This window comes from Antechinus flavipes, chromosome 4 (assembly GCF_016432865.1).
Source record: "Antechinus flavipes isolate AdamAnt ecotype Samford, QLD, Australia chromosome 4, AdamAnt_v2, whole genome shotgun sequence".
Lineage (NCBI taxonomy): Eukaryota > Metazoa > Chordata > Mammalia > Dasyuromorphia > Dasyuridae > Antechinus > Antechinus flavipes.
Genome location: NC_067401.1, coordinates 313471438 through 313484254, shown reverse-complemented (window position 1 = coordinate 313484254; position 12817 = coordinate 313471438). Strand labels below are relative to the sequence as shown.

Below are 12817 nucleotides of genomic sequence, written 5' to 3'. Positions count from 1 at the left end.
AGGAAACCTAGAATGGAATGCAGGATGAGAAAGGGATTCCCTAAGGATGGTGAAGTACCCCAGAAACTTCTGTTTGGGGAAGACACTGATTCATTTGAGAACCTTTGATTTATGTTCATTCTTGTCTATGTGCCCGTCTTTCTACGTTTAACATGTGCCTTTTAAAAAAATAGTTGTCTTTAAAATAAAATACTGGTCTTTTTAAAAAAAAAAAATAGCAGTCACTTTTTTTTTTTAAAGATGTCTCCTTATTTTCTTCCTAAAGATTATTATTTTTGGCTGCATGGTCTTTATTTTGTGAAGTCTTCACAACCTCCCTGGATTATTTTTCAAAACCCAACTAGCTGGTACCAAAAATGTCACCAAGATGGATAGATATCAAAGTTCAGAGGCATATGAGCTAAAAAACAAAAGTGTTGAAGTTGCAGAAGCAGCCCTGAACTCAGGTGCACATCCCTCTAACCACCAGTATTTCCTTTCATATCTTAGATACAAATGGCTAACTCAGGAGTTGTTTTCAAAAATTTTATTTTGGCTGGGGATGTGGCTGAATATTATCTTTCCCCTTCCTGTCATAACAACCTGGTTTGGATTTGTTGAAGCCATTTCAAAACTGAAACATAACCAAATGAGTAATTAACTGAAAGATATATTACCTATGAATGAGAGCTAGAAAAAAAAGTACTCGTTTAGGGAATGGGGGTTACAAGAATCCTTGTTCTGTCTATGAACAATTTGGTTATTCTCATTTTTAAATCCCTTCATTTTAGAACAAAAGTAATTTACAGGAAAATCGAAAGGAGAGAGGGATAGGAAGGAAGTAGGAATTGTAGCCAATGAGTTTTGAATTTCATTTCCATGGTTACTGTTCAAAGAATATTTTAAAAATGAACTTCTTTTAAGATGAAATTCAAGAAGAGTTTTGTTAATTGCAAAATGTTTACGGTTTTAAAACATTAGGATCACAAGATAACAGAATTGCAGAGCTAGAAGGGATCCAAAAATTATGAAAAATTTTTACTACTGTGGCATCTGGTCAAAAATTGCTTTATGATGTTGACAATTACAAAATTATTAAGTTTGCTCATTAATACCTAATTTGTTAGTGAAGTATAAAATATACAAAATATTAACTATTTTGATATCAAGATACAAAGAAAATCTTCAAGGTTCACTAATAATTAATCAACCCTGTAAACTAATTAGAAAAACATATTAAATAAAATTTAGGCTACAGATGTATCTTTCATAAGAAGGCTAGAGCAATGAGAACAAAACATTTGTTTTAAAGAGACAGATGTTATTGCTTTTCTAATATTTAAGAGTCTCTTGAGCATAAAATTAATGGCATAAAAAAGATCTCTGCTCCAATGTTGTTCCAACAACTTTACAGACATATTAACAATAATCCATGCTTCTCTCCTCTTTATTTTGAATTGCTGCTTTTGTATCACAGCAGGTGGCACCAGACCTGGGAGTATTTAACTCAAATTGAGATTATAGCCACTACACAAAATGTATCCACTTGATTCAGAATTTTAACAGATGAAATATTTAAGGATTTTACTCATTATTTGATAATAACTTAAAAAGAAAACAAAAATATAGTTCAAAAGTAATAAATTAATTCATTTTTGTTATAGACAAATTGTTTTTCAGCAAACTTCTTAGAGTGATCTTATATGACCAAGGATAAGAGAATGTCTCCCAAATTAAGATGTGCTTTAATCAATAAATTTCAATGAGTTCTACAATTTATAGATTTAGAGCCTGAAAAGACTTTGGAAGTTTTCTAATCCATCTCTCTTCTTTTATAGATGAGGAAAGTGAGATTCAGCAAGGAAAAAAGAGGTGTCATAGCCATCCAGAGTAATTATAAAAATAGCTAACATTTAGACTACTCCAGTTTATAGAGGTGCTATATGATAGAGCTGATGTTACCATTCAAGCTCTCGCACCAAATTCAGCTCTCTTCCTAGTCTAATAGTTTTTAGTAAACACTTATATATCCCTAAAATTACAAAAGTATACTTCCTTTTGTAAAGCAAGTGAGGCTAAAAAATATACTATGTGCAAGACTCTTCAAAAAAACATCATGGTGTTCAATGTAAAATGAAAATAACTAAGTTCCTGAACAGCACACACCCTGTTGTTCCAGTGATATCTTTAAGGGCCATCTTAACTAAATGTGGAAAGTACTCATCAAGAGAAGGCTGGCCTTGAAGATGTTTTATTTTTTGGCTATAGTAACTCATGAAATAATAAAAATCACAGATGGTATGTGACCCTTGTAATTCCACAGTGATACTGGTAGGAAAATAGAAGATATTAAGGATAACAGGTTTCATCAAAATTCATTTTCATAAAAATTAAACTATTGGTCCTTTAATGATGAAATTTTTGTCCAGTAATAACTACTAGAGACTGGAGGAATAAAACCATGTGAATACTGACATTTTCACTACAAATGAAACAAGAAGCTATAAAGACATTTCGGCTGAATGGAAAAACAGCTCATAGAAAAATTCTGTTACCTCCTTGTTAAATTTAATACATGCTTTAAAATTCCATATGTAATATTAGTTTACAGTTTCTCAAACAGTCTTGTTCTTTTCTGTAGCTTGGTACAGTGCGTAGTGCTGGAATTGAAGTTCAGGAAGACTAAATTCAAATTCATATTTAAACAGTTACTTGATCTCTGTCTGCCTCAGCTTCTTCCTCTGCAAAATAGGGATAACAGCATCCACTTCAAAGGGTTATAGTGAAGTTCAAAAGAAATAATTTATGTAAGGTCCTTCACAAACTTCAGATCACACTAAAATATTAGTAATTATAATTACATTTGAAATAGTTCTATTTGTTGATTATTAAATTAAAAAATTCAAAAGAAAATTTAATGTGGAAAAAAGAAGCACTTCCAGATTTCCTAAAAAAGATAAATAATCAAGGAGTTGGCACAACTTATTTTTTTCATGTATCTATAGGCAAAAAAGAAATGCCATTTCATCTGACACTTGTCATAGTGATTTGCAATGCTCTTGAGGAGCACAAACAAAAAGGCCACAAAGATAATGGCAATTTATGCTCCAATTGTCTCACATAATACCTACTTTAAGGCCCAACAGGGATAGGGATGCCTAGATGAGAGTACCTCCAGGTAATCCTTTTGGTTGGTGATAGTGTACTTAGAACAGGCCAGGGCCTCCTCAATGAGGTCTATGTCCATTCAAAAGAGACCAAGAATACACACTTTCAGAATGGGAGCTGCAGAATAGGGGGTTAAGTTCTGGGTCTGTCATAGTCATCTTGGACAGGTATCTACCAAATGAATGGAACAGATAAGCCAGGCCAGCTCAATTGAAACAAAAACTTCAAAGAGGAAACAGTGAAGAATAAGATTGAAAATCTAAGTTGGAAGCAGACTATGGATAGTCTTAAATAGGATCAGGTATTTATTCATTGTTTGGAATACAATAGGGAGTTAACTGAAGGTTTCTGAGTAGCAGAGTGAAACAGATAGTGATGCACTGGGAAGATGACTAAAAGACTATGAAGATAGAGATAATGGCACATAAATATATAGTCAACTATTGCAATAGTCCAAGGGGGAGGTTAGGAAAGGATGCTTGTGTTGGGAATGAAGATAAGTCTGCATCTAGCAGAATGGACAAGATTTAAAATTGTTAACACATTGTTGCAAGGCAATTCTATAAGGTGTTGTTAGTCCACTGGGCAGTGACATTATAGAGCAGTGATGACTGATGCATATTGTTCATTAACTAGATAAATGAAAGACTGTAGAGTAGCTATAGGAATTTTGCTACAGGGAAAGTCTAAATAGTTGCCAAGGTTCTATTTTCCTACTTAAAAAAAAACCAAAACAAAACAGTGGCCCATGATTATCCATTTCTTCTTAGCCCTGTACATCATTACACAACTGATAGTATTTACTTCTTATTAAATATACCAATTGATGTTCTGGGTCAGCTTATCAACAGTATTCAAGAAAGCCTAATATTAACAAAAATTTTACAAAATATTAAATTTAAATTTAAAAAATTTTTTTGAAGATCTGTCTTCTTCCCTTTTCTTATCTCTACTATGAAGGCAAACAAATAATGACAAACAAACCCAAACAAACCAAAATCCCAAATTTCTAAATTGTATAATCAAGGAAGCAAATTCCAGAATTGGCTAAATCTAAAAAAAAAAAGTTAAATCTCAATCAATACTCTGAATTCACTATTTCCCTATTTATCTGAGGACAGCATATTTTATCATGAGGTGATCAGAGTTCCTAAGTCTTTCAAAATTGTTTGCTTTTACAGTATTGTTATTCTGTAAGTTCTTCTGATTTTACTCTGCATCACTTCATAAAAGTCTTCCTACGTTTTCTGAAATCACTTCCTTCATCATTTCTTACAGAATAATAGCATTTCATCATATTCATATACCACTTGTTCAGTCACTCATTACATCACAGATACTCAGTTTCCAATTCTTTGTCACCACAAAGAGAGTTGCTCTAAATCTTTTGACATATATACGTCCTGTTCCTCTTTTAAAAAATGTATCTGGAATATAGATGTAGCAATAATATTGTATCAAAGAATACACACAGTTTAATATAGGCTGATTTTTTTTAATGTAATTGTGTAATTATTTTTTGATTGTTCTTTTTTCAAATTACTTATAGAGACATGAATTATTTATTAATTAGTTCTCATTTTTCTATCAAATATTCTGATTACTTTAAAAAATTAAAATTGTTGATCTCTAAATTTCACATGATTTAATTGCTTTTTAATTAAGTAGAAAGCTTCAACAATCCTTTTATTACATGAAATTTTTATACTGTTTGGGTTCTTCAATAGAAAACTCAATATCAAAGGGTGTTAGATATTATTAGGGTTTACTATGTTTGAAGAAGAAGAAATATACAATTTAGTACTGTTTTGAGTATGGTAAGCTCAAAAGTAAAATCAACTATAGGTACATAGTAGCAAATTACAAAGTAGAAAATTAAAATCCCTAGAGAATGAAAAGCTAGATAAGATTAATACAAAAGGATGGGAAATGGAAAACCATTATGAGAGCACTGTCCCTGGAATCAGGAGGATCTGAGTTCAAATCCAGACTCAGACACTAACAAGTTATGGGATCCTGTGCAAGTCACTTAACCCCAATTGTTGCCCCCAAAAGAAAACCACTATAAGGGAGAAAATCACAGGATCACACAGCACTTTTTCCCTACAGAACAGACCCAGGGATGTTCAATGAGAAAGGGAGGATGATGCTGTGCTGGAAATCCTTCTATCCGTTAGTGACTTTAGGCAAATTATTTTACCTCTTTTTGTCTTTAAATTTTCTCATCTAAAAAATAGAGACAATTTATATCTGTTTTTTTCCTTAAATGAAGATCAAATAAAATAACATGAAAATATTATGAAAATTATTAAGTTCTACATGGATACTATTAGTATATTATCCCACAATAAACCCAACAGGTGAATGAATAAACAAAGAGAGCGTTCTTTCCAAAAAGAAAACAGGGCCAAAAATGGGGAAAAGGTAGCTAAAGGAAGAAGCTGGTCCAGCTTCCACCTAAAGCAGTAGTGGTACCTTCTCCCAGTAATCACATCACAAAGACACATAGGAAAATAGAAAAATAATCAGGGAAAGAAATGGCCATTATGAATTTCTTCATAATTTATTAAAATATCTAGAATGCTTGACAGAAAAATGAGAACTAATTGGCAAATAATTCATATTTCTAAAAGTAATCTGGGAAAAAAAGTAGTCATATAACTGCCTTCAAAATATATCAGGTCATATTAATTCTGTACTTTTGCGCTTAGCATTGTGTAGATTCACTGGTGTCCAATTCTGAGACAGTGATAAAAAAGATTATAACCAACATATTGCCTTCAGTAAGGGCATACTCATTCAGATTTACTGACCCACATGGAGAAAACCAAAAGAATACTTTATCTGCTTAGAAAGTTAGGGAATGATGATAGATAATAGAAAGATAGAGATGCTAGAAAGAAAGATAGGAACAAAATGGCAAGAACATGGACTCAGACAGGGTAATCTGCTTAGAAAGTTAGGGAATGATGATAGATAATAGAAAGATAGAGATGCTAGAAAGAAAGATAGGAACAAAATGGCAAGAACATGGACTCAGACAGGGTTTATAACAAATAGTAGAGAGCAACTAATTCAATTCAAATATTTATTAAATACCTTGCCCATTCAAAGTACAATGCTGTGTGTGGGGGGGGAATAATAATCTGATATGTGATCAGGTTAACATCTCTGAAATAGCTAAGTGGTACAGCATAGAGAATACTGATCTTGAAGTTAGGAAGACCTGAATTTAAAACCAGTCTCAGACACTTAAGCAGCTGTATGACCCTGACAAGTCCCTTAATCTGTATTTCCTTCAGTTTCTTCAATTGCAAAATTGAATATTACTTATCTAGATAGATAAGACAACAAAATGGGTTTCTGAAGAATAGGTCTATTGGTCTACCAATTTTTCTCAATATTTATTCTCAATAATCATCATATTTATAATCTACTAGCTGTAAACCTGAGGCCTGATATAAAACAGCAATGGTACTTAAGAAGATGAAGTCAGTAGATTTGATTATATACAAACATAAGAAATCTATGCTTGAGGCACCATAATATTAAAAGCTGGATTTTTAAATAACATTAAAAGATGTGTTTAACTGACATTTCAATATAAGAGTTTCAAAAAGAATAAAAACTACATGTAATCTTTTAAATGCTAGCAAAGAATACATTAACAAATAATAACTGTTATAACATCTTTGTAGAAATCTTTTGAGACCTAATAGAATCTCGTCTCATTTTTACGCATAAATGAGAGGGCTCAAGGTTGTATTTTGCTACAGAGATGTGAAATGTGTCAATAAAAATAGCAGGAGCTTATAATTGCTATGTTTCACCAATGGATGAAGACTGCATTATTATTGAGACTCTAATTAGATTCAAGGACTACAAATGAATAACCCCCTGGATATAGGATTGAAATGGAGCTGGACTGTATCAGGGAAATTGCTCAATACTACATAGTAGTCAATTAGTACACATTTTTAAGTGCCTACTACGTGCCAGATACTCTGCTAAGCACTAGGATAAAAAGAAAAAAGTCCCTGCCTTCAAGAAGCTAGAAGTTTAATGGATATTAAAAAAACAAAACACAACAAAACACCAATGAACAAATTAGCTATACGCAGAATAAACTGGAGATAATCAATAGAAGGTAGGCATTATCAACAAATTTTTTTAATAACAGTGGTCTCTTGTTGTATCCATTTTTGCAGTCAGCAGTTGTTGTGGAAATTAATAAGGGCAGCAGGAACAGATAGAAATCTACATCTTAATGAAAGGACCCAAGGACCCAACATCACACAGCTAGACATTCGAAATGGCAAAGTGGTAATCCCTAAATCATCAAAAGACCAAGAATAAACCTGACATTACATGTGGCAGATCCTCTCTAAAGGATTGTTGGGAAAACCTGACAAAAATTATATAGGATGTATAGGTAAGAAGCATAATCTGCATAGGTGGTTGGAATCCTCACACAAAGGAAGCCACAAAAGAAACTGGTAACTACATTTAATTTCAGTTACTAAACCTCAGGAAAAATATAATGGAATTGAGGATGATAAAAAAGGGACAAATTAAAGATTAAAATTCTTGAATGTGTTAAGACAAAAACTAAGAACCATATGATTGAAATCTACAAAATTAATGTTTGTTGACTTTAAATTATGAACACAGTATATACAAAGAAAAGATATATTTATTATTTATCAAGTCCCATTATACTAGAACAAGAGCTTATTCCCTGAAGAAAAATATTTGTTGTTGTTTATTGTTCAATGTTTCAGTGGTATCCAACTCTTTGTGATCCAATTTAAAGTTCTTGGTACATTTACTGGAGTTATTTTGTTTCATATCAATTCAAGAAAATATTACTTTACAGAATACATAATCAGCTTATGTCATTTTTCTCAAGATACAAGAAATTTTAAACTGATACATAAGCTATTTAAATAAAAAGACAGACTAGCATTTATTAAGTGCTTAATAAGATATATTCATAAAAGGATGATAAAAATATTTGGGGGCCACTCTATTAACCTTTTCAGTTAATAAAAAAGGAAGACAACAATGTCCTTCCACAACACAACCTTGTGTACCTCTCTCAGAGACAGGGTACTGGGATAGATAGAAGAACACAGCTCTGACAAAAGAATTTCTTTGTATCGGGATCAAGATGGATCTGCCAATTACCAGAAGGTTTAGTGATTTTTAAATCATATTATATAGAAGGAATACCTACAGAAGAAATTTCAGTGTTATTAGTTCATAAATTACTTAAATTTGAGCTTCAAAAATGTATCTCAAATAATGGACTCCATAAAAAAAATCTTTATTCTCCCATTCTCCCTCCTCACCTCACCTTCCTCACAAAAACTAAACCAAACTTAATAAAATCCAAAACTTTAAAAAAATAATTTCCAAAAATCTGGCCCATAAAAAATCCTATAAAAGTATCAGAAGTACTAAATACATTCAAATATTTGCAGTTTGGATGAAATGATGCAAGAAGGAATTACTATCATAACTTCTCAGATATTTACAAAAATATCTGAAGAATACATTTGGGATAGTCCCTCTGTTTTTATGGTGTTCACAAACACCACACATGAGGTCTGTTTGTAAAGTCTTACATTCTTTAAATGATGAGTATGATGGTCAACAGTAAAAGAATTAGGCTTATTCCCAACTATTTTTAAAGTAATTAAAGAAAATTACCTAGATGACTTCTTTTCGTTATCTTCACACAACAGCGGCTTCTTGTAAGGAGGTTTACCTTCCATATCCTCCTGTATGTTTCTCTCTGGCACAGATTTTCCAGATGATCGATTCTGAATCAATGATTTGGAGTCAATGTGCTCAGGACTAGGACATTTTCTGTTGATATTTTAAACAAATGGAAAGATGTTAGAATCTAAATCCTAAGTCTTCTTAATTTAAATGTTTGAGGCTAATACTTGAAGTTATATGCCAATGCTTTTTTTTTTTCCCTTGATCTAAAGGGCAAAATTTTTTCCATAAGAATGATGCCTTTGGGGGCAGTTAGATGGCACATTGGATAGAGCACCAATCCTGAAGTCAGGACTTGGATTCAAATCCAGCATCAGATACTTAACACTTACTAGCTGTGTGATCTTGGACAAGTCACTTAACTCCAAATGCATCACCATAAAAAACCCAAAAAACAAAATTATAAAGAATGAGGCCATTTATAAACACTACTTAGGCCAAAAAAAGTTAAAGAGAATTTTAGGTGATATTTTTTGGATAGTTACTTGGAAAAGAAATTTTAGCAGTATCAGTTCAGATATTCAATTTTATAATAGCATGAAGGTTATAAAATACAAACATTTCACCATCAGAAAACTTCTGTACTGGTTTTAAACATCTTTAAAAATGCCTTCCCAAATCTTCATATCTAGAATTATTTTTCTACCAAATCCACTTTTTTGATTTTTATTTATCTTGGGCCTTCCAACTCATAAATACTAGATGATTACTCTTCAAACTTGTAGCTCAACAACTGATTTTACAATTATAGAGAACACATAGAAAAAAGCTATTGATCATACAGTTGTATTGGTCTGTTCAATTCATCTAGGTCTGCTCAAGTAGGAAAAAAAATGGCGTTTTCAGATTTTTGTTATCCATATGGGTATAAATACATGGGTAGGAAAAATGACATCAAAAAGGAAAAAGGACTAAATTTTGAAATTTGAAATTTGGAAACCTATGGTCAAACTCTACAACTGCTTTTTTCCCCTACCTGTTAAAACTTTGAACAAATTATATTTTCTTATCTATAAAACAGATGGCTGGATTCAAGGATCTCTAAGCTTCCTTCTCTTACTAAATTTATGATTCATGATTTCCATCCTGACTTAGTTATGCTAATATAGACAAAACCTAAAGTTTTTCTTAAGTTAATCACTACACAAATAAATTATTTTATACTTTTATTTTTAACTGTGTAATTATTTTTAGACAAGCAATATTATGGGTAATGTACTTGAAAACATAAAACAGCATTTAATAACAGCTTTGTACTAATGACATATCATTATTATCATAATTATTTTAATTACTTGATCTCTGGAGAAGAAGAGCATTCATTTATTTCCATCTTTTTATTCCTTGTTAATGATGGGCTAGCTGGAGACATCTCACCACTTAAACGATCTGGGAGGATACGGTCTTTGTTCAAATTGATTTCTGAATAAGGACAATTGATAGCACTGAAAAAAGAAGAGAAGAGAAGAACCTTTTTGTTAGAATACTCACTTTTCTCAGTTAAAAGCATAGCTTTAAAGATCACAAAAATTCAATAAATACAGTGAAAGACTATAAAAAGGATTAAAGAAATACACAGTATGGAATATTTTTTATTTAAAATATAACATTTACTGAATTAGAAAAGCTATATTTTCACTAGATTCTGAGAAATATATGGATGTGGGTGTTTCTTTTTCATGGATAAAGGTAATCTCCATAGATATCCCCAACTACATTTTCAAGAAAAATGAGTAGAAGCAGAGAGCAGGCAAGGTTTCTGCAATGATCATTCGACCATCACCATACCTTCCAATTTCCCCTGGCTTAGTCACCAAAATTCGTAATATTCTTCCAGAGCTGCTAGTGAAATTATTCTGTAGACTTTCCAAAAGAACTATTCTTCTATATTGTAAAGCGCACACTAGAGCAGATTGAATCATCACGTCACAGATACAAAGATTTCTACTTGAAAGGGGGGAGGGTCTTGATAAGGGAATTGACAATTCTTTTCAGGGGGTGAGGAGTTTCAGTGGACTTTATGATACCTGATCCAAAACACTAAAAACTTCAAACATTTAGCTAGCCAAAATTCTGTAGAGTTTCCAGATACAAATCAAGAAGAAACATTGCCATGGAGCTAATCAAGGTCTAAAGTCCACTATCTCCAAAATGCAACCACCAGAGAAAATTTGAGAAGATAAGGGCCCCTTATTAGGTCAGCAACTCAGCTGAACTCTCCCAACATTCTCTTATAAACAAGTTTAAAAGGATGCCTCAAATTCAATTTTGGAGTATCAGAACCAACAGAAGGCTGGGAGGAGACATTTTTTTCTGCCTAAGACAACTCATGAGTTTGGCAGGAAAGATGTGTGACATCAGGGGTGGAAGCCAGCCAGGAGTGCAGCACATGATGAGACAACATCAGCAACAGCCCTTGAAGGTGGCTAGGACAACAGCAGCAGCTGCAGCAACTTCAGGAGGTCTCAGTCCAGAAACAATAAGGGGGTTGGATAACTGGTCAGAAAAAGATTACAGGCTGGCACAGGTTGTAGAACCACATAGCACTGTCTATAGACAGCTTCATATTATAGTTCTAGAGTAAAGAACACCACTAGTGCTTGTGATTATTAGTAGAGTATGGGACATGGTCACAGTTCCAGGATAGGGAAGAGTGCTTGTGGTTGTCCACAGAGAAGTAGGGACTCTGGTTTTAGTTCTAAGGCAGAAAGAAGTATTAGAGTTTGCAATTACCGGAGAGCAGAAACCTGATCATAGTCTCTGGGTCAAAAAAGCATTAGAAGTTGTAACTGCAGGGGAACAAGTCTTGTTCTTGCATACAGGCCAGGAAGGAATAAAATTTCTCCTTGAATCATATTACCTTGGAAGTACCAAAACTTAAGAAATTCCCAGAACTAGCTCTGAAAATAGCAGCATGAAAAACCTGAAGCCTAGGACTTTGTCTTTTCTATTCCAGGAGCAGAGCCCAACTTTTACTGTTCATATCCTCTTGTAATTCATTAAACTTTTCCTTTAAGAATTTGTTGGTGGAGTTGTGAACTGATCCAGCCATTCAGGGGAGCAATTTGGAACTATACTCAAAGGACTATCAAATTGTGCATACCCTTTGATTCAGATGTCTCTACTGAGTCTATATCCCAAAAAGATCATAGAAGAGGGAAAAAGTCCCACATGTGCAAAATATTTGTAGCTGCTTTTTATATTATCAAACAACTGAAAATTGAGTGGATGCCCATCAACTGAAGAATGGCTGACTAAGTTGTGGTATTTGAATGTAATGGGATACTACTGTTCTATAAGAAATGATGAAGAAAATTTTTTTATATAATTTTTTAAACTTTTTAAATATTTTAAAAATTAAAAAAAAAAAAAAAGAAAGAAACAATGTGCAGGCAGATTTCAGAAAAGCCTGGAAAGACTTACAGGAAGTGATGCTGAGTGAAGTGAGCAGAACCAGAAGAACAATGTACACAATAACAACAAAATTATGTATACATAGTAACAATTATGGCAGAATTAGCAATGCTGTAATCCAAAACAATTCCAATGGATTTGGGATGTAAAATGCCATCTGTATCCAGAAAGAACTACGAAGACTGAATGCAGATTGAAACATACTCTTTTTCATTTTTCAAATTTTTTTCTTTCTTGTGGTTTCTTAATTTTGTTTTGATTTTTCTTTCACAACATGACTAATGAGGAAATATGTTTTAAAAGATTATACATATATAACCAATATCAGATTGTTTGATGTCTTTAAGTGGAGAAGGAAAAGGAAAGGGGGGGGGAAATTTGGAACTCAAAATCTTACAAAAGTAAATGGCAAAAAAAAAATACTATTAATGGAGGGCAAGAATTTGAATGCTATGCCATTTGGTGCATATTC

At 32.6% G+C, this 12817-nt stretch overlaps 1 protein-coding gene across 1 annotated transcript in view; it reads right to left on the bottom strand.

Annotated features, from left to right (window-relative positions):
* Nucleotides 1-12817, bottom strand: part of L3MBTL3 (L3MBTL histone methyl-lysine binding protein 3) — a 147907-nt gene that overhangs the window by 26361 nt on the left and 108729 nt on the right. The window contains exons 19-20 of the mRNA XM_051997722.1: nt 10227-10376; nt 8860-9018 (exon numbers count right to left, since the gene is read on the bottom strand). Coding sequence (XP_051853682.1) covers nt 8860-9018; nt 10227-10376 — 309 coding nt within the window. The remainder of the gene's footprint in view (nt 1-8859; nt 9019-10226; nt 10377-12817) is intronic.